The sequence below is a fragment of the Gallus gallus genome, chromosome 1, assembly GCF_016699485.2.
Source record: "Gallus gallus isolate bGalGal1 chromosome 1, bGalGal1.mat.broiler.GRCg7b, whole genome shotgun sequence".
Taxonomy (NCBI): domain Eukaryota; kingdom Metazoa; phylum Chordata; class Aves; order Galliformes; family Phasianidae; genus Gallus; species Gallus gallus.
Window position 1 is genome coordinate 57030981 of NC_052532.1, and position 22100 is coordinate 57053080.

General features: G+C 43.3%; 1 protein-coding gene and 1 long non-coding RNA gene across 8 annotated transcripts in view; one reads left to right on the forward strand and one right to left on the reverse strand.

The window, feature by feature from the left end:
• The window catches only part of BRAF (B-Raf proto-oncogene, serine/threonine kinase), an 82575-nt gene extending 66089 nt beyond the window's left edge, over nucleotides 1–16486 (reverse strand). For all 7 annotated transcript variants that reach the window (XM_025146848.3, XM_025146843.3, XM_040666037.2 and 4 more), the window contains exons 1-2: nucleotides 16341–16486; nucleotides 1405–1506 (exon numbers count right to left, since the gene is read on the reverse strand). In XM_025146848.3, the coding sequence (XP_025002616.2) occupies nucleotides 1405–1506; nucleotides 16341–16478 (240 nt within the window). In that variant the 5' untranslated portion in view covers nucleotides 16479–16486. The remainder of the gene's footprint in view (nucleotides 1–1404; nucleotides 1507–16340) is intronic.
• Nucleotides 15806–22100, forward strand: LOC121109173. The gene is made up of 3 exons (XR_005844290.1): nucleotides 15806–16002; nucleotides 17039–17155; nucleotides 21647–22100. It is a non-coding gene; the product is annotated as an uncharacterized LOC121109173 (long non-coding RNA).

Below are 22100 nucleotides of genomic sequence, written 5' to 3' on the forward strand. Positions count from 1 at the left end.
CTTTACAAGAAAAAGAGAAGTGACTGTAAACAAACTAACCTTTTCATTACCTCAAATCCAGACTTAGTAGAGATTAGACTTATTATTATTCCAATTTGATCCATTATCAAATAAAACCAACATACGTGCAGCAATATTAAATCCAAAGATACGGAATGAGTGGGTTCATATGAAAACAGAGGCGTATTTACATACCACTGAGTGGTTAAAATAGCGATTACCACTCATTCAATACTTCCATTTCACAACAAATAAAAGGAGTATAGAGGGTCTCATTTGACCTTAACTGTTAAGGACATTTTGTCAACATTTGTACAATCATGTTACTGTCCTGCTCTCACATATTACAATAAAAGCTAGAAATATCTCAAGTAATGGGAACTTTAATTACTCAGTGCCTTTAGGCAGCAATTACAATTAAAGAGACTGCAAAATAAGTCTGCTTGACCTCCAGTTATTGCAATACTTGAAAGAAACAAGAGGAGGGCAGGGTTTGGAGCAAGTGATATTCATTCAGTTCCTAATAGATGTAATTTAGGCATATGGTCTTTTATAGGCTTTTTATGGTCCTTAATGGACTGTTTCATGTGCACCATGAAATTCAACACAATTTCATGAATTTGGAGTAATGAAAAAAGATTTACTCTGTAATTACTTTATAAATTAAGTGCAGCTGAAAACTATTACTTCCACCCTACAACTCCATAAGAAAGGTTCCTTCTACCAATAACAGTTTTTGGATTCTACATAACTGTACTTCTAATGGAAAAAAAGGAACTCAACTGCTTAAAAGGCAAAAGATAGTCCTATGCTTTCATGTACATAATCATTGAATCAGCAAGGTTGGAAAAATGTCTAAGATCATCCAGTCCAACGATCCACCTATCACCAATAGTTCCCAAAAAGCCATGTCCCTCGGTACAACATCTGAATGTTTCCTGAACACCTCCAAGGACAGCAACTCCACCACCTCCCTGCGAAGCCCATTCCAGCACCTGACCACTCTCTTGGAGAAGTATTTCCTAACATCCAACCTAAATCTCCCCAGGACAATTTGAAGCCATTCTCTCTAGTCCTGTTGTTAGTTACATATATGACTTGTAACAACAGAACATGCATTTCTGTACTATACAAGCACACATAATTTTTCCCCCTGGAAAAGGATGTCTTACATTTCAATTGCATAAACACGACTGTTAGAACATGCCACTGATCCTTCCTTAGTGATAAATATCAGGAATCCCACACAGTTCCCCTCTATCTCCAGGGAAAGAGAGTTAGGTTTCTAGAAGACAAAGAGAATGTACTCTTACAGGTATGCTTACTTTTAACATAGGATGCTTTATATAAAGATGTAGATATCGCACCAGTAATATAACCACATTCATTTGTGCACAAACTTACCTCTAAATATATTGATGGTGGGTTATGCTCTCCTCCAAACTTGTCTAACAGCGCTTCTATATGTTCTTGTGTTAATTTAATCATCTGTTTGATATTCCACACCTAAAATAGAAAATTAAATACTTTAATTTAATTAAATCCTAGACATTCTTCAGAATCAGCCCTAAATCAAAACAATCTATATTTTCTAGATATTTAGTAATAGAAGCCCATAAAAAATATTAGGATATCAGAGTGTAGAAAGCTATTCTGATCATCCACTGTCAGTAAAACACAGCTTGCTTTCCTGATAAAGTAAATCTGGTTTTAAAATTCACAAACCATGGAACAAATAACTTCTGATGTTTTATTTTGTTATGTTTATCAGAACTCCATTAAGCACTTTTCTTGCAAGACTCTGTACACAAGTTGGGTTACAAAGTTTAGTGGAGTTCTTCTTTTAAGTCATAAGTAATCTGTCAACAGCATTCACATAATCCAGACCTGGCATTTTATTTCTTGATTATAACCACTCTCTATACTGTGAATTGTACATTCCTTCACCTTGCAAGTTTTTTTTTTTTTTTTAATAGAACTTGGATGCGACTTGAAAGAGACAGTTATCTCCAGTGCTCAGAGAAGACTTACGGCATTGCACTACGAAATAACTCAGGTCATTGCATAGTTTTCAATGTCTTCAAAGAGTCCATTTCAGGACTTGGAGACTAGTGTAGGGAATCCTAATCCTAACATCTAAGGGCACCAATGCACTATTCAAATTAGGTAAAAATATAATATTACACATATTTAAGAACCTACTTGAGCCCAACCAAATTCAGAAATTTATTGGGAGAAAGATGGAGAAAAAGAGAAGAATCCCTTCCTCACAGCTACTGCTGTTCAGACAATTCATTAAGAAGAAAAAAAAATAAACTGCCAATATTATTAGACCCAGAATAAAATAAATATACACACACACACACACAGTGCTTCTTCCAAAGGAGTTTTAAGGATTCCTGATATATCTTTTAGTTTAACTCATACCTGTTTCATGAATTATAATATACACATACTCAAGACTGGATCTGGACATACAAATTATGACAACTTATCTCTTCATAAAGATGCAGGTACATACCACTAACAGGGTCCAACTCAAGTTGGATCAATACAAGTTTTACTACTTAACTTGAGATGTTCACAAAGAAACTCTAAAATATAGAACTCACATGTTGAGCATCACCTTAATTACCCAGGAAACAACACAACTGCCTGCCAGCGTACAGCCTGCTAACAACACAAGGTCTCACCACCTGCTAACTGATGTCCAGCAACCCTCTAGCAGCGGCCACTCCCCGAGGCAACTCCCCATGGCTCCCCTACCGCATGTAGCAGAGGTATGGAATGTGGCATGGAATAACTCTTGGCCTAATTTAGGACAGCTGAACATCAAATAAAGAGTGCGATATTCAAATACTCTGTAGGTAAATTCACTTACAGCAGCTCTGGAAGTCAGCTTTCTTCTCAACTTTGAATCAATGTATCATGTTGAAGCTAGGATTGCTAACCAGCAGCAAACAGCAGCATTGCTGCATTCTGCTGATGTTTTTTTCAAGGATGGCAAGAGGTAGGCACACGCTTGGTGAAGGGAAGGAGCTAGCATCGGTTCCCTGTTTCAATTAACCTGTTCAGTATAAGAGTTTTTGATGTTCTGTTACTGCGTAAATGTTAACATGCCATTAACCTGGCAGCGTATACAGAAAATTTATGTCAAACTACGGAAGAACATCTCAGCATTAACCTTCAGAAAACAGGTTTCATTGCTATTTCAAGCAACGTTTCTTATTCACTCTGGCAACTCTACCCACAGAAGTCATCCTCAACATTTACTATACTTTAATCAATATCAATAACTTACTACACTTAATGTCTGGTAACGGCGGGGAGAGAAGATGCTTCACCTGCCTGATGAGTTTTCAAATTCTCTTTTTGGAGACTGATAATCAACTTCCTTGCTCACAGGCTATTTTCTACTTCATGTGAAATGACCAGACCGTTCCCTCACACAGAGAAGCTATTGAATACAAAAATAAATGTAACGAAGCCACAATAAAACGCACACCGGAAGTGTGTTACTTAAGAGAAGTCAGCAAGAAAGTCCAACAACCTCAAACAGAGGGCAGAAATTTCCCTGTTAAATTATTACCAGGATAAGAGCAAAAAATTAATGACTGATGATTTCTTTTTTTTTTTTTTTTTTAATTTCCTGCCAGCTACTGGACTGTGCCATCTGAAGAAGCTGAAGTCTTCCAGAAGGCAGTATTGCCCAGAGTGGCTGGAAATGGTGCCCTGAATTACCTGCTGTACTACCTGCCTGAGCACTCAAGTCGAAGCCTTTCACAAGTGAATCCTGCAGGGGAACTTAGCGTGGATTTCTATTATCTTAGAAAGGCAACTCACAGTTAGGAGTACACTGAAATCTATCAAAGTCAGCCATGGCGCTGAATCATTACTCGTTGCTCACAGAAATGGAAAACCTATCTTAAGTGCCATATTCATCAAAAGTCTTCTGACAAGCTGAAAAAACTCACAAATCTCGCACTGACCAGCATGCACTAGCTGTAACCAGGTATGCATAAGAGCATGTGACATAGCAAACTTCAAATCTTCACCATTTCCCTACCAGTGGTAACTATTTACATAAAGCTACCTTCCGGCATCCTGTATGAGTGAATATATTTATATACTGTTATTTGTGGTCCAGAGCATCCCTCATCTAGGTGGCCAGTTCTCCTTGAGACTCAACACGCCTGCATGCATACTGCATTCTGGTATGCGAGACCTACAACAACTCCCATTTAATTGAATGAACTTAAACCTTTTTCTGACTGGAGTTCAGACCCGCTGCCCTGTGCAAGTTACCTGCTGTGACTCCAAGATGTCTGCTTCTGCACACCACAGCACCCCTAACTTCCTCCTCACAGGAACTAAGCCACTAAGGGCTGCACTTGCACAGCCAGCACTCTCCTTTCCTCCTTGCAAACTTGCTTGCTCAGATATCCTACCCCAGCTTAGTCTGCACCACGGACACCCAGAGACAAAGAGAGTTTCACTTACCATGTCCCCAGCATACATATCATACAGATGTGGAGTTTGACCATAAGCAAGAGAAAAATAAGATCTATTCTTTCTCAATGGCCAGCAGATCTCTGCAGTTTTCTTCTAGTTCTAGAGAAAGCGTGTATAAAGCACAGATAAAGGGATTACAGTGAGAAAATTCCTGCCAAGTATCTCGCAGAAATACAAAACCCGATGCCAGCCTAAGAGACAGTTGCTAGAAACACTGATGTATTTTGAAGTAGATCTGCAATGCACCCATATTATCTATGTACAAGTCCAGACACTGTCCACAGGAAGCAGCAGGGGTTTTTTTGAGACACACAGTTTCATTACAGTTCCGCAGAAAAGTAATGAATCCTTTACATGTAGGATAACCTGATCTTTAAAAAATAAAAAAAAAAGAGGTCTGTCTTGTTTGGTACCATTAGGTTAAGGTTGTTCTCTACCACGAGATGAGATTTGATTCTCCTTCTAGTGCTGCTGACAGAAAGAAGCTGACAGAGGCTGACAGGGATACAGACAGATAGAAGACTGGAGATATTCCAGATACTCTGGAATACATCAGCTTATATCTGCCCACTGTGGATAACCGTGCATTAATTTTGCAAATAAGCACTCTCTTGCAATGTAATGAAAAGATGACAACCTGTTTCAAGCCAGAGGCAAGTCAGATACTGTAGGAGCCCAAATCCATTCCATTCAGCAAACATGACAGCTCTGCAACATAAAAGACTATAAGCCATAAAGTTATTTTTGCATTCTTTGCTGCTTGCCAAAATATGCACTGCCCGAGATAGCACAAAGCAAAACGCCTTCTCTACCTTTTGCATCTGATATCAGAACTCAAATCTTGCAGGACAACTCTAACTTCCACATTCACATTCAGTAGAAGACACCTGGAAGTTTGAATATATTCTGTAAACAACAAAAAAAGTCACTCTTTGCACAGAAACAGTATGTCCTGCATTTGGATTAAAACAATTGGCAATGATGGACAGTACTTAAACAGGACAAAGCAAGTGAAGCTATTGAAGAATTTGATTTCAAAATGGTTTTACAGTGAGGACAGAATTCATTAATACCTACCCAGTACTATTCTAATCAGCCCCTTCAGGCTTCTTTCTCATAGAATCCATGCAATTGTTTAGCCCACTGGGCTAGTACCCGCTTTGTCAGAAATTGATTTAGAAAGCTGTCATGTCTGAAGTCATTCTTAGCTGGACTTCACAAGCTTGAAAGTAAAGGGTTGGAGCATAAGAAAGACAAGGGGACACAGGAATGGAATTAACTCAGAACCCCACCTTAGGGTGTGCACCACAAAAGAACTTACACTTCCCTAGTTTCTTTATGAAAAACCACTGCTGCCCCTTTCTCGCCTTTTGGTACCTTTTCCTGAGATCTCTTCTCCCCTCATCAACCCGGCGCAGTGCCAGCACTCTCCCTTCCTCATACAAAGCTTATTTTCCACGTTCTGCACTCATACATCAGAATGTAACGGGGTATTCCCTCTGGTTCCAGCTTTTCTCCATCTCTCAAGAGAAGCCTCTCTTAACTCACACATCCACTCTGCTCAGTTTTGCATTTTTCTTGCTCTCACGGCTCCTCATGCTTATCATATTTTCAGTGGCATAGCAAAAAATCTCCTCTAGAACAAGCATGATGAAAAACATGAGCAGCAGAAAAATTTCACTGAACCAAAAACTAGCTTGCAATGAGATTCACACAGGAGTTTATAGAAGCAACAAACGCTAACACTGAGACTGCCCTTTCTAGTTTATCTTACCTAACTTTGTACTCACCTTTGCAAATCATTTCATTGTGACTCCTACGAAATGTCTGAGAAGCCAACTTTGATGGCATATTTTATTGTCGGTTAGCTAGATAGTTCAGAATGAGTCTCTTGAAATTTATGCTCACGGGAGAGTAAACAAGGCACAGCCATTAATATCTACAGACATCACTGTAACCAAGGGAAAAGGTCTCTTTTTCCACAAAAGTGGAAAAATATCCAACTGTGTTTATTGCAGCATTACGTCTGTAAACAAAACCCCCAACAACTCCCTCCCTACTCCAAAAAACAAACAAACAAAAAAACCAACAGAAAACATCTGAGCACATTAACGCTCATGGATCAGTCTCACCATTTTTGAGGAGTTAGAAGAAACAATCAACATCAGAACTGCTGCTGAGTAACTTTCACCTTGTAACGCTGTAACGCAATAGTAAGCATAGCAACCACAGCGTAGTAGCAAAGTCCTAGGCTGTGTAGCAAGTGAGGATATGCTCAAATATGGCGGCAGCAGACACAGAAGGAAATTACCTGCTTACCCTTAAAACCCCTGAGGGGCACAGAGATCCCCAGCAAGATCCCCTTGCCTCCACTACCAACCCTTACATGAGGGCTGGGAAGGGGCAGATCCCGGCTCCACCCCTTCTAGTCACTGAGGTGCATTGCACGCACCTGAGCTCCCCTGCGTTGGCCCTGCCTTCTCACCAGGTGCTCAATCACTGCTTCAGGCCATGATTCAGCATTTCCACTACACACCTGTAAGACAAACACACTCACTAAAGACTTCCTTTCCTTACCAGGAGACTTTTATCACATCAAATCTTGGTACAATAAACATTTAGTTTTTACTTAATATTCCAACATCTCTCATTTATTTGCAATCCATCTGTTGCAACTGATGGCGATCTATGTCTTTTCCTTTGTTTAATTCTAGAGGCAAATGGCACTGCTCACCACTGAGCTCTACTTTTAAAGCAGAATAAACAGCCTTTCAATCTGTCAGGCCCTTACCTTTCAGGTTGCCTCCTCTTAAACAAAAGGAATTCAGACTTCAAACGTTCCTAATTTCTTGCAAGCATTTAAAAACGACGTTTGAGATACGGTGACAAATAGTACAAGCTGAAGCTTGGTGAAGCTCGTGCTTGAAACATAACTAAGCAGTTTCTCCCTAAAAAAGAAGAAAAAGGTTCTGTGGAGCCTAAAGCTTTGCCTGAATCTTTGCCTGAACCACCTCAGTATGCTAAATGAGGAAAAAAACTCTTCTCTGCGTCAAGGTAAGTTCTCTGCCACTCTAGCGTGCTGAAATAGCTTGGCAGAGGACCCTGTGACTGCTGCAGCTGCTACAGTCACCTTCTCTCTCTGCACCCATGGGTCTGTGGATGGAGGCTAGCAGGAAGCAGCAGCCTTCCTGTTCAGCTCCAACTCACACTCAGTCCCCTGCTTCTACACCACCGGCTTTGCTGCTCGCTGCTAAGTAGCGTTTGCCTCCAAGCACTGCAGAAAGGAAAGTCAACGTGTTTTCTACCACAGCAGAACACAGGAGTGTGAAAAATAAGAGGTGTTTGTAGCCGTCACTTAAATTGTTAACCACCAGTTTTTGGCGTCTTTCATCAAACTTAATCTCTTATTCCACATTCCTCCAGACTTCGGTGTTGCAATTACTATTAGTCCCATTTATTCCCCTTGGTACTACTGTGGTAGTCAGGAGGATCACACAGACTGAGTTCCAGCACAATTCACTGTATTTACATTTATGAATTTTAAAACTTCTCCCAAGACTGTCAAAGGCTAGAAATTAAAAAGGGGGCGTGGGGAGTAATTATACGTATCTACTAATTGCTCTGGGCAGCCTGGTCTGGTGGTTGGCGACCCTGCACATAGCAGGGGGGTTGAAACTCGATGATCACTGCGGTCCTTTTCAGCCCAGGCCATTCTATGATTCTAATTTAAGAATGCATTTTTGTTCTAGAAAGGTAGCTACCACAGACTCTCAACAAATGAGAATCCCATACAGAGGTGAACTTAAACTACTGTGCATCCACCCGACTATTGCTCTACATATGTTAGCACTGAAGACGAGTCATATTTGTGATGGAAAACAAGCAGCCAACAACCAGCTAATTATAATAACTGGATCTAAGAAGCAAATGCTAGCCAAACAGGGCTCTTACACAGGCTGGGTCACATTAATTAAACTGACAAAACACAGTCTCTCCTGAACTACAGAACTTATTCTGCTCTCTCCTTTCCAGAGCACACAATTCATTAGACTGCCTAGAAAAGATAAACAGCACCTATTCAAAAGCTCATGTTATCAATCCATAAAAATCATCTGCTATACTCTTTACAATATCCAACAATTAAACTGTTACGACATGGTGCACGTGCTCCCTACTAGCTGGCTGGAGAAGGTAGATGAAAGTTGAAATTATCAGTTGAAACAAAGAGAGTGCATTTGTGTTAAGCGTGGCTGTGATCCAATAAAAAACAAGATACCTGAGCTCCTTATCTTAAATGGATCTCAAAATGATAAAACAAAACAAAAACAACACAGAACAGGTATAAGTAATTTGCCCGTAGTCTTGGAAAACAGTCATAAATAGAAACTGCCATAGAAACCACGTTTTCCTGGATGGCATTTAATGCTCAGCTCAGCAGCCCGGGCTGCCTACTAACTCCAACAGCACCATGAAAAACGAAGTAACTTCCAAGGTAGGATTGGCTCCATGCTATTCATTGTACAAGGAGTTTGAAAGGTTTTAAAAACAAATACATAAACAGGATAGAACACACGTCGTGATGGGACAGTGGTAAAGAACCGTCTGCTCCAGAAAACTGGGAAAAATGCTGAAGGATTTTCATTTCATTCAGTCAGACTTTGGCCTATTAAACCAGAGAAGTACTTACCACATAAAACCTGCTGTAAGATCTTTAACTCGTGACTGCTCAGTCCAGAGAGTGGGACAAGTTATATCAATTTCTAACTAGCAACAAAAGCTTAAGATCAGTCACAACTATTTATTATCACTAGCAAATAGTATTCCAGTCAAACTAAAAGAATACTGAAATTCTTTCTGAAAACTAGCTCAGATGATGCTAAAGACTCCAATTTAAATCCACATTACATAAAACTATAGAGAAGGTTTGACCTATTAAGATTTTAGGAGTAAATTTACAATACCAGTTCAAAGGCTGAGGCCACAAGCACACAGGTTTTCCAGATCCCTACCTACACACTACCAACTTCTTCAAGCCATAGTCACATTTTATTTCATGTTGATTTTACAGTGCTTTTCAAGCATTATTAGTAAGTAACTTGCACTAGAGAGGGAAGGAAACAAGGCATACTGCTATCCTACATCTACCCTCAAAAACAATCCTGTTATCTGAAGTGAAGTGGTCAGAAAATGCCAACTAAACACAAAGTGACTGCACTTGAGAAGTATTTCCAACTTTGCAGTAGGTTTACCAGCAGCTTTACTACTACCTATGCTGTCTGAGAGGCCTCACAACACAACAGTGAGGATATTACTGCTGATATCCCCCTTCTTTCAGTAAGAAAAACCTCCTAGCAACCTCATTATGCAGCAGAGTTTTAATTGGTAAGTATGTATTGTTCACTAACAAACTTGCTTGCCTCCTAGGTACAAGACTTTAAAGAAAACTGGTAACTCTCATGTAGAAATTCTCATAGTACATGTCGTGCAAGTATAGTGGGAGAAATCTCCCTTGATCTGAAACTTAGAAGAACAAATACTTCTTTCAGTGCCCAAAGACACTCTTATGATCTCTTGACTACAGTCCCGATAGCGTGGATAATTCACTTATCACCAAGTACTACACCTGCATGGTATCAGAAGCTCCATTTTGTATTCTCACCCTTCCTGTTCACAGGGGTTGGAATTCCTAAGGCGGGCTGACAGCTGGCAGCACTGCTCCCTGACAACTCCTGCCTATGCAGACAGCACCTTTGGGCAACGGATGTGGGTTAAAAATCAGACCAGACCATCATCTTTTTCAATTTTGCTAGGGGCCACAATATGTAATGTCATCAGAAAGAACTGAAAAAGTCTCTGCCGCCTATATATAATCATTATATATTATATGTATATATGTATACACGCACATACACACACCATAAACGAAGTGCAGTAACACGCCCAACGCTAGCAGCAAGGAGTTTAAACAGGAAAAAAAAAGACATGCAATTCTGCATCACGCAGCCACGTATAACTTCAGAACTGGTCACAGGAGAGGAAATCAGTTGCATAAATACAGATTTCATCATTTTGGAAAGACTCTGTGTGCGGGAGGACAGATGAGGAGGATTGCATTGTAAGCCCCAAAAGCTCAAGAGCAACCGAAAAGACATGTCGATTGTACACATACTGCTATATTCTGCACTAGCTGTGCTAAAGGAACTGTGTGCACATGCACAGAGATGTGTGAACAGATAAAACCTATGAAAACCATCTAACGCGTCAGAAAACAAAATCCTGTAGTCAGGACGCTCACATGACCAAAGCTGCTGGGAAAATATGCCTACTGCACAAGAAGCCCATGGAGGACCTTCACATTGTTGGCACACTGGGAAAACTACAGCATGTCAACACATTTCTGTCAACTGCACACCCAGAAGCAACCCAGAGAAACCAAGTAAGATTGTTACAACTGAGCAACGAGAGAATTAAGACCTCAAAGATTTAAGGTGTCAGGATCTGAACGTGACACTTCCAGCAAAGAAAGCTCCAGGTAGAGAGTTCTCCTTCAAATACAGAACAAAAACAAAACCAAACCTGAAGGGTGCTTTGTGGTAATTGCACGGGACAAAGATGACCTTAAAACACAGGGTGGAGCGCAGCAAGAATCAAGCCCACCGCACTAGCACTACTCTACCTAACCACATTCTTTTTGTCACCTACTTCATAAGGGACTTGGAGCTCCCCAGATGCCTCGCCGGGCTCATTAATCTTGCAGAAAACAAACCCAGCAAAAGTAATGCTAATTTTCTTCAGCATTAGCGGATCGATTTCAGAAGGGTGCGCGTGGCGCTCACGTGGCACGGCACGGATCTGGCTGAGCGCAGGGGCTGAGGCACACAAAATGGCCACGCGTGCCCCTCTGGGTGGCAGGGCACGGTCTGACCTACCGCAGCCACAGGGAGCAGCCTTAGTCACCCGGGAGCACCGTTCTGACGCGGCCATTCTACTGTACGTTGCTCTTCAGAAGCAGGTTGTTCATATTGAAACGTGCTACACAAATTGAAAAAGCGGCTCTGAGAAAAACCTGTAGCTTCTACGTAAGGCTGGACTTGAAGTATCCATAACGTGAAACCCCCTTTTGTTTCTTTTGCAAGTAAATATAAAATCCTATTCCCTCCTAAGTGAAATTCACCCTCAAATCTTCCGTGCAACCTTTCCGTCGGTGCAATACTTAATAAAACTGAACTATAAACTTGTTACAAAATGACAAAGCGAAGCGGAACAGGGGAGCTCTCTCATCTGGCCAACTGCATGCAACAAAAGAACTGCCTTTCCTGGCTACAACAAGCATCAAGAAAGATATTATTAGAACAGCATTAAAAATGAGACACTTTGCAGTTTAACAACTACTACAAGTAGAAAACGCCCAAGAGCTGAAGTACTAACACACATTCACTAAGATACTCACAGCCAAACACTTTGCACCCAACCAATCTGTGGGTATCCACACAGATAGAAAGCAATCCCTGAGACAACAAAGCTTTTCTGAATATACTCATCCAGTAAGCAAGTTCTGGGTAATCAAACAAACGGCCACAGGACAGAGCTGTTAATCCTATTGCCTTCTGAGGGAAAAAAACCAACCCACCACAAGCAGATATCTTTTTAACATCCCCACCAAACTCAAGTATTTCAAGGTTACATTCTAGCATTCAATCTGCCCTGCCAAGAGTGAACCATAAAAGCCTACAGAAGAAGACAAGAGGTTATCAGAATCACTGCCTTCCCTACAGCTGGATCAACTATCCCCCACCACTCCTGCAATATATTTGCTTGTGCAAGTGACAGAAGCTACTAATGGGCACTTTTATAGGTTGGCTAAGAAGGTCTACTTGCATGCTTCTGTCCCCAGCCATAAAGAAAACGGTGTGTCAATACCTCAAAATGATCTCCTCTGTCCCCATTTAAACACACTACTTCTGGCAGTAATCACCACGAGTCTGAGAACAAACTCTTTGCAGTCTTTTTTGCATCAAATTTGACAATTCCCATTCCTTTAAGAAAACAAAACCAACCCTCTCTTTTTCAGCCTTTCCCCAAAGATCCGACCTGCCAGACCTCACATCTCCCTTGTTGCCCTCCTCTGGGTTCTCCCCAGCTACAGCATTGCTCCTCTAAGCTGCAGCCCAAAGCCAGGCAGCACATTCAGCTCAGGACTTGCTTCTGCTGTGCAAAAAACCACTGTATTTATCATTTGAGATATGCTCCTGCAGAACATTGGCTGGAGATGAAGCACCTTGTAGCCAAAGTTTAACCTGTTCTCACAATGCAAGAGAGCGCCATTCACCTACCACAAAGCTCAATCTGTCACTGCACACAAAAGCAACAAAATATAACCGAGATCGAACAGAAAACAGTCTCAAAACTACGAAAGCAATGAGAGAAAAACAACACTGACTTTTCTTAGTGTACCAACATGACTACCTCATGAGAGCCCACCGGTTATTTCATGTCAGGTTAGAGGCATCTTCTCATTCTGAAGTTTCTTTTTCCTCTTAAATCTGTTTTGTCAGATTAAGGTTTCTGAATACATAACTAGTATTTACGCTGGATAAACTCCAGCACTGCCACCTAAAAAGCCATCAGTTGCCCAACAGCTCAGGGCTCCACTTCACAACTTTCAGTCATTTTCGTCTTCAAAAAACACTTCAGGGCACGAAGCTCTGAGTACAGAAAATCCCATTTGAATTATTTAATAACGGTGTAAATAATCTCTAGCAACAAGAACAGGGCCTTCTCTCCCATCTGTCACGCACGCTACTGTATCAACAACCCTACGACACTCCGAAAGCCTTCCATCCAAACAATCTCTTGTCCTGAGAATGCACCATGGGGGAAGAGCCAGCCTGCACGCCCCTGGGTGGCGGCACTGCCCCCGGGCAGAGGATGGTGAGAGGGAGAGAACGCTTCCCGCCACTTCACTTGGCCCTGCTCTTATCGAATCCTTATGCCACCGCAAAGGACTCATTTCCTAAACACACCGTTCTTACGTCTGCATGTGAAACTACTCTTCCTAAACTTGGATTCAGTATAGAAAAAATGCCTTTGCAGTTACTACACTCTTACGTAACAGCTTCATTATTTGAAGAATTTTAGTATCAGCAGTTAGGCTGCAAGGGCAGCTTCTGAAGCACTACATTCATTATTCGATTCAAAACTGGCCACGAGTTGAACGATATGCCATTAACTGGCCTGTCAGAACTCCAAACCTTGAACTCATAAGCAATACTGATGTAGTTTTAACCAACATTCGTTTATGATCTCGACACAGAACACCTCCTTTACCATACACGTTTGTGTCTGCCTGCTCTAAGGTCTAGCAAAGAGTCCCCTTGTCCGCCCTCCTCTCACAGCTACAAACTCAGCACAGAATGGAAGGTTTTCCTCCTGGAAATCAGGACTGCATTTCCTTAAAGACTGCAGAGGAAACCATGGAACTAAAACCCTTCTAGGCGCCTTCTCTAAATACGTGACGTTGTGCTCGACGCGCTTCCACGGCAAGGTTACTTTTAAAGCCCAGATTTACATTCTCTTGAAGGGAAACAGAACACCAAAACACACGTTTACATGAGTCAGATATAAGTACTTCAGCATTTTCTGACTTATGTCACCTTGCATCTGTATTATGGTTACGCTGACTTGTTTTTGTATTAAAGAATAGTTTTCACTTTAACTCGATCAGCAATTATTTGATCTTAAGCTTTATTAAAACTGGTTTTAGATGGCGTAATATATACATATACTGCAAACAAAAGGTTATTACCTACGACTTGAGGAAGAACTAGCTAACTGACGAACAAAACCACATCAAAAAATAAAAACTCGAGCACCAGCGCTGCCTCAGACCGGTGTGTTTCATTATTTCCAATGTATAAAAAGCAAAATCTTTAAAAAAAAATACAGTACCAACATCACACACTCCTTAACCGTGCATTTACGCACCCGTACTTGAGAGGTACTGAGCCCTCCAGCTGGCATGCGTGCCAGGCAGCAGGCTGCTTCTCTTTTCTTTCTCATACAGAGATGTAAGATACAAAGGGGAAAAACAAAACAAAACAAAACAACCCTTGCTGTGTAATTTTGCATTTGGAGTGAAATCTAATGACCTACAGGAGCAGTTCCGAAGTTCAACTGACATCTCTTCTGGTATGAAAAAGAGATTTGAATAATTCTTTTATTATGCCACTGTTTTCCTCTCTTCTCCCCCATGCACCACAGTTTATTTACCCCACTCAGCTGTGTTACCATGACTGACTCCAGGGCCACAAAAGAAATCAGTTATTTACATTATTTTTTATGGCGGAAATAACACAGCAATTCACTTCCAAGTAGAGCTGCACCAGCACGATCAGGGCAATAAAAGCCAGTGAGATGCTTTTTAAACTTGTTTTGCTGCTGAAAGAAAGCATTTGTTAAAAGCCCAGACTTTAGGTATTTAGGTTTCTCAATCAGCAAAGAGTTCCTCCTTACTCAGGAAAGTTAACAGTGGACTTGCATTACACAAAGCATTCAATCATCGTGCTGTTGAGGTGCAAAATATGAGCACAATGCTGAGCTTTGCCTTCCTTCAGGAAGGTGAGCAGGTAGCTCCTTAAGACGGCAAGCCTTACCTCTCAACAGCACAAACAGGGGAAGCCTCCTTCCCTTTTCTCCTCTCTAGCCACCTACTCAGTATGAGCTCTAGCGCTTGCCAAACTTCTCAACTCATGAATTCCATGCTATTCCACACTGCTATTAATACAGAAAAGGCATTATTATCCAGTGAGCTGGAGTCAAATGGGACCTCTTGGTGAGCCGAGGCCCAAGGCCTACTCACCTCTCTGAGCGGAGGCTGGGGCAGAGAACGGCCTGCCCCAGGGCAACAGGGAGCTCAGTGCTGCTCAGGGCTCAGAGAGCCGTATGGATCACACAGACCTGCTCAGGAAGGCTGAACTGAAAGGGCCTTCAGCAACCTAAGCCCTGAACCAGGAGGCAGTCTCTGGCAGCTGTATTTACCTCTAAAACAGACTTGACATACGATATGTGCCAAATCGCTGAGACTTCGGTGCCTACGGTACTCAGAAGTGCACGACACCCAGTGTTGCTACTGCACATCGTAGTCCACCTCCCGAGAACGGCTCAGAAGTGTCAGCGCCTCAGGCTTTAACCCCTGCAGAACAGGCAGCGCCGCTCGGCGCGGGGTCGGGAAGTTAAGTAAGGTGCCCCACACCACAGGAAGTGTGTCGCAGGGCTGCAGATGGGGGCCCGGCACCCCCGGCGCCCACACAGCGCCTGTCCGTTGGCATTTCTTAACGCTCCTCGTGCAGAAATCACAACCCGGGCCAAGAGGCGCGAAACAAACCCCACCGAACCCCGTTTTTTCAACGCTTATTTCAAGCGCTTCAAAACCGCCCGGGCCAAGCGATTACAAAATAGCCCCACAAACGCTGCGCCGACCGCAGCCCTCAGGTAACTCCCAGCGTGACAGCACGGGGAGCGGTGCTCCCGCCGCCCTTCTCCGAGCCGGCCGGCCGGCCGGGCGATGCCCCCGCCGCCCCCGCTGAGGGCCGGGAAAGCCCCATCCCGCCACCGCCGGCCCGACAGACAGCCCCAGCCCGAGCGCTCGGTGCGGAGCGGCAGCGCGGAGCCTCCCCGCCCCGCGACTGCGGCGCTCCGACCGCCACCGGAGAAGAGGGGGAGGGCCGGGGCCCCCCCTGAGCGGGGATCCCCTCTGCCGCCGTACGGGCCGCAGGGTCCGGCGAGGCGGGAGGGGGCGGGGACCCGCGGCAGCCGCCGCTCGGCCTTACCTCCTCCGGGATGGCCGGGTCGCCGCCGCCGCTCCCGGCGTAGCAGGCGCCCAGCACGGGCGGCGGCGGCTCGGGCTCCATGTCCCCGTTGAAGAGCGAGGCCCCCTCGGCGCTGCTGCCGCTGCTCAGCGCCGCCATCTTGGATCGAAGCGCTGGGGCGAGGGAGGGGGAGGGGGGAGCCGCGTCCCCGCCGCCGGGACGCCCCCAGCCGCGACCCGTAGCGGGAGGGGGAGGGGGGCGAGCGCAGATCCCGGCCAGCTCCCAGCGGCCCGCGCCACCGCACGTCACGCCCGGCCCGTGACGTCACCCAGAATCGCCGCTGCGCTCGCCGCGCCTGCGCCGCGGCGTCACCGGGAAACACCCTGACGTCACGGCGCGGCCGCCCGTCGCCCTGGGAACTCGGACGTGGGCTCGCGGGCCGCCCCCCGCCCCGACGCCGCCGCAGCGCCCCCCAGCGGCGGGCGCGGCACAGCGCCCAACGGCCGCCGTGCAAAGGGCACCTCAGCGCTTGTAAAGGATGCCGTATCACAGGCTGATACAGTTCGTGGCAGTCAATTACTGCTCCAACTTGGAACCAAGTGCAAACACCCTTATCTTTGTTTTGCTTTGGCTGCGAACGCTTAATCATACAACCACTGAGGGTGATAATCCTGATGGATTCATATATTAATAACCTGATCAGCACTTCTTGCTGACAGATGACAGTTGGTAATGGCAGTGAAAAGCATGCCCAGACTCAGGAGAACAACACATGTGCTGAGATCAGATCTCCCCGGGACAAGTTTATCTGGCCTTCCCATGGAAAAAAGGCAAAGGTAATATGAAGTGGCTCCCGCAGTACATGTCCTGCTAATGTTATTGGAAAAGCTAACAGGCTAACATGGGTTAACCCATAAATGAAGTGCTGTTGTTTCAGTGAAATTTATACTGAGGAATAATTTAGTCTTGATGTGTGTGACAGTCATATCCCTAGGTTTACTCCTCAAAAACAATTCAAGTCCAGGGCATAACTAGCAGTGCAATTCATAGGCTACCATCAACCTGTACCTTGCAATATTTTCAAGCTTCAAGCTGTGCCAGGGAAGGTTGAGGCTGGATGTTAGGAAATACTGCTTCTCTGAAGGGGTGGTCAGGCACTGGAATGGGCTGCCCAGAGAGGTGGTGGAGTCACCAACCCTGGAGGTGTTCAAGGAACGTTTGGACGTTGTGTTGAGGGACATGGTTTAGTGAGAACTATTGGTGATGGGTGGATGGTTGGACTGGGTGATCCTGTGGGTCTTTTCCAACCCTGGTGATTCTATGATTCTTTACCTGTGCTCTTAGGAATCTTGCATCCCTTCATTCTTGAGCTTCTGATTTATTCCCCCCCCCCCCCCCCCCCCCCCCCCTAGAAGATTTGCATTCATATAGAACACATTTGCTAAACTTCGTTGTTGCATTTGATGTTCTGAACCCTGGAATTGAAAGTTGATTTCCAAAACTAGGACCAGGGCAAAGAGTTACTACCAAAATTTCTACTTTTTCTATGCTTTCCTTTGTTTGGGGGAACCCATAGCTGATGGTAAATGGAATTTCTGACACTTTCACATGGTGGAACCTTTGATCTCTATGCTTAATCCATCATGAAGAAGGATAAATCATTTTGAACTGTGACTATCTCCTGGTGGCAGGAAATCCTATCTGATGAGAATCGATACCATCAAAATCTTTTACCTGGACTAGTTTTTTGTCTACATAGATCCAAATCAAACTCGTTATAGATCTAAAAAACTATTTGCTATCTAATTCACAGGCCACTGAGGGCACTGTCTAGTTGATTTCTACAATGCAGTGTAGCCTGTTTATCTAGTGTTGCAGCAAGTAATTCATACTTGCAAATGCAAAACCTGCCACCTCCCATCAATCCTGTAGTTATGCATCGATGTTTAATCATCTTCAGAATTGGCTCAGATGAGAATAAAAATGGGCTGTTCAAAGACTGTTCAGCTGCCTTGTCCTCCAGAACATCTTTCTGATCTAATCAACACCTGAACCTCCAGAAAAGAATGTTTCAGTGAGTCAGTGAAAAATCAGATGGTTATCTGACAGCAGCCATCTCCTTGTGAGCATTTGAACACATCTTTATCCTTTCCCTCGAGAAAGCATTAGTTTTAGTGAGATGCTCCAAAAGAAGAATATCCAAAAGGGCTAAGAGATGAAACTCCGTCCTGGTATTACTTGTAATTTACTTTCCATGGAGGATTGTATCTCAAAAACAAATGGACAAAACAAAAGCAGTGACAAAGAAAAGAAGAAAAGAAGAAAAAAAAAATACAGATGTTGATGGAAGACAGATACTAATGACAGCAGTCGTGTTCCCTGTAACCTGGGCCAGGAAATCTGAAACAGAACATTCGTTGTCCACAGTTCTGTTGTTGCCTCATTACTGTTGAGAGCAACATATATACTCAATGAAGTTGCTCCCCAAAAAGAGAATGCTGAAAAGATTCACTGAGGAAAGAATCTAGATTTTTTGTTCAATTACCTTGAGCACCCATTTAAGCATATTTTGCAATTGCTATATTTTAAGATATGCTGTGCATCTTTTGGTATTTCAAGAGAATTCTGTCTGATTGCTCCAAGGTTAGGCAACTGAGAATGCACGGCTGATGTTGTTACTGTTTCTGTACAGACAGTATGTATTTTTCCCTTTGGGGGCCTCTTGCAAGCTTTTAGTTTGGGACATTTCCCATTCTGTAGCCCTGCTGAACCTCAAACTTTCATATCTCCAGTGAAAAATCAGGTTATATTCAGATGGTGATTTAAATTTGGCAGCTGAACAATCTCATTGGTGTCTTTTTTTTCTTTCTTTTTTTTTTTTTTTTTTTTTTTGGTTCTTTGCCTTTGAACAAAATACATTAGCAGGAATGATGAGGATGAGTGGAAATGGAGAAAAAAAAGGTAGGGGGAAGCAGTGGAAAATATCAATCCACAAGGTGCTTAACTCAGTCTTTATCCTACCATTAAAAGCAATGTTGATATAACAAATTTTCTTTCATGAGTAAGTAAAATATTCTTCATTTTCTTGTAACGATATTGGACATATTTGCATAGTTTTCATTTGACTCTAGCATATTCTTTTCAGTCATTACATTTTGCTTTGAAGCCAGTGTGTGAGAGGGCCTGGGGCACGGGACAGGTGGGAGGACCGGGGCAAGGGAGTGACTTTGCGTGTAGGCCTCTTTCATATCCTGCATGTTGTTCACTGTCGCAAGAGCAAAATGACAGCCTGCTTCCTTCCTTGTGTTAGTACTGACATTAGGGTCCAGAATTGTATGTACCTCAGTGTTCTGCCTTTCTCTCTGCTGGCTTCCTGCCCTCGCTTGCACACAGGCCTGGGGAGCTGAGAAAACGACACACGTTTTGTTGGACAGCAGCATAACTACTGGTGGGTGAGGCATAGGAGGGACCATCGAGGGAGGAGAGAAGCCCTGAAATCACTGCTGAGAGAACAGAAGTAGCAGTCAGTGAAAATGGAGACGGAGGGATGGGACAAAAGTTCAGATGGAGGGAGAATGAAGATGAAATAGACGCTGGGGGAGATGCTGCTCTCCTAGGAAACACTGGAATAGGGAGCGCTGATTTTCCTGCCTGACATAATTTACTGAACCCAGGACCAAATCTCGAGCTTGAGAGAATTAGTCATGACCACCCTGTTAGCTTTGAATCTCCTACCATTGCTTCAATTCAGCTCATTCAGATATCTGATTTCTGAATCCTTTGTGTTGGACAGTGATAAGCTGATCAGCTTTAAAGACTAAATAGATTTAGATTCCTAGCATTATTATTCCAGTGTGAACAATCACATTTCATAACCTAAAACCATCCCATTTAGGCACAAAAGAAGCTAATGTGATTGAGTGAGTTCCAAGAAAGGGAAGAAAAGAATCCCATGTCAAGCAAGTTATTTTGCTGTTCAGAGAATGACTATTCAATCGTGTTCCAGCCTTAGGATAATGCCCAGGCTAGCTGAGCACTTCCAGCCTGAATAGCTGCTGTAATTTGATTCTCCAGTGCCTTACAGACAAGTTGGTAACTCTACATCTTTCATCTAATAATAGTTTAGTTAGCACACGCACCTGCTCACTCAGTGTATTCTTTTGGTGTCTAGCATCTTCCCTGAGATGAAAAAAGGCCATTAGGATTTGTGCAAGCCCAGAGTAGGGAAACTTGGAGAGTCTGAAAAGGCAGAATCAATCATTTGAGTCAAATACAGAAAGCACAGCTTTGATGGAGGACAGTGAAAATATGTTGACCAACCAAAAGGAATTTCTGTAATATTGCCATCAGAGATACTGGGAACGTGGTTTTTACAGCAAGCTCTCCTAGCTCAGCTGGAAAGGGAGAACTTCTCTGTGGCCGCTACGCGGTTGTTAAAGCAGCAGTTTGGATACTGCCTTTACTGTTTCTGAGGGATGAGAGGGAGCATTTCTCTTCCAGTTCACCATCTCTTCTGGATAGCTCACTGACCCTCTCTCCAAATCGTGTTTTATAATCAGAGTCTTCTGGAGTAACAAGTTGTTGCATAAAAACGGCAAACCAAGTGGATTCTTCCATCTATCAAGGAGCAAATATAGATTTTTACTAGGAAAAACAAACAAACAAACAAACAAGACCAACACAGAACAATGCTAATGTGAAGTTTGCCTCTTCCTTTCTTCTTTCCTTTCTAACAGTTTAATTGCTGAACTCTTCCCAGTTGTTGCTCCTTGCCTGCCCAGTTTGGTGCTACAGATTTAAAGCAATACACACACCCTAAAGGCAGATTTTTCAGGGAAACGTTCACTGTCTTCAACAAGCCCTAAATTTCAGAGCATGAATGGGAAGCACAGTGAGGGAGGAGCCACGTGACATGAGCAGGTTGTTTCTCCTGCTGCAGAATCCCTCTGTGTTCCCCATAGAATGCCAGCAGAAATCCAGGTGTTTGGGACATGTTAGTGCCATAGCACGCCACCACAAGTTGAGATTTCCTCAACACATGGCAAGCCCTTTGCTAGAAAGGTGAAACAACTTAGCATTGTTCTACCTTCGCTGTTCCCAATCCTGGCTTCATGCTTTCCTGTTTTTCTAGGGCAGCACCCCAATCTGTTAGAGTTTTATGAGTTACTGTTCATCTGAGATAGGTCGAACAATACAGGCAGTCTTTTTAAAAAGAGTGCTTACATTGGAATATACATCTACATTTGTTATTTAGGTATTTAAACAGAAATTGCTTTTGCTGACAGAACATCACGCTTAATAACCCATGTTTGTCTTTTAATCCTCAGTACCACTGGAACACTACAAGCCTCACAGACATTTAGGTTCTCTTAAAGAGGCAAGTTGTCTTCCAAGCCTGTGGGAATGAAGGCAGCCTGTGAACTGCATTGCTGTGTGCTCGTCATTGCTGTGAGTGTGCACTTGTCCAAAAGCAAAAATTCTGATGCAGCATTCAGTGACCTCTTGAAGTTTTCGATGCCATGGATTGCTTAAAGCTTGTGGTAATGCTACAGGCCATAGGGCACGGTTATTCCTTTTTAATATGACATGACTTCTGTTTCCAGAAGACACATTTCTTTTGGTATATGAACACACATTTTGTTACCCCCTCTGGGAGACTTCTGCAAAGATCCAGCTTAGATCTTCCTTTTATTTTTAAGTGGTTTGCATGCCTAGTCGATACCCTACTGTTATCCTCAGAGGGCATTAATGTTTATTAATAAACCCAATGGTACTATCAAA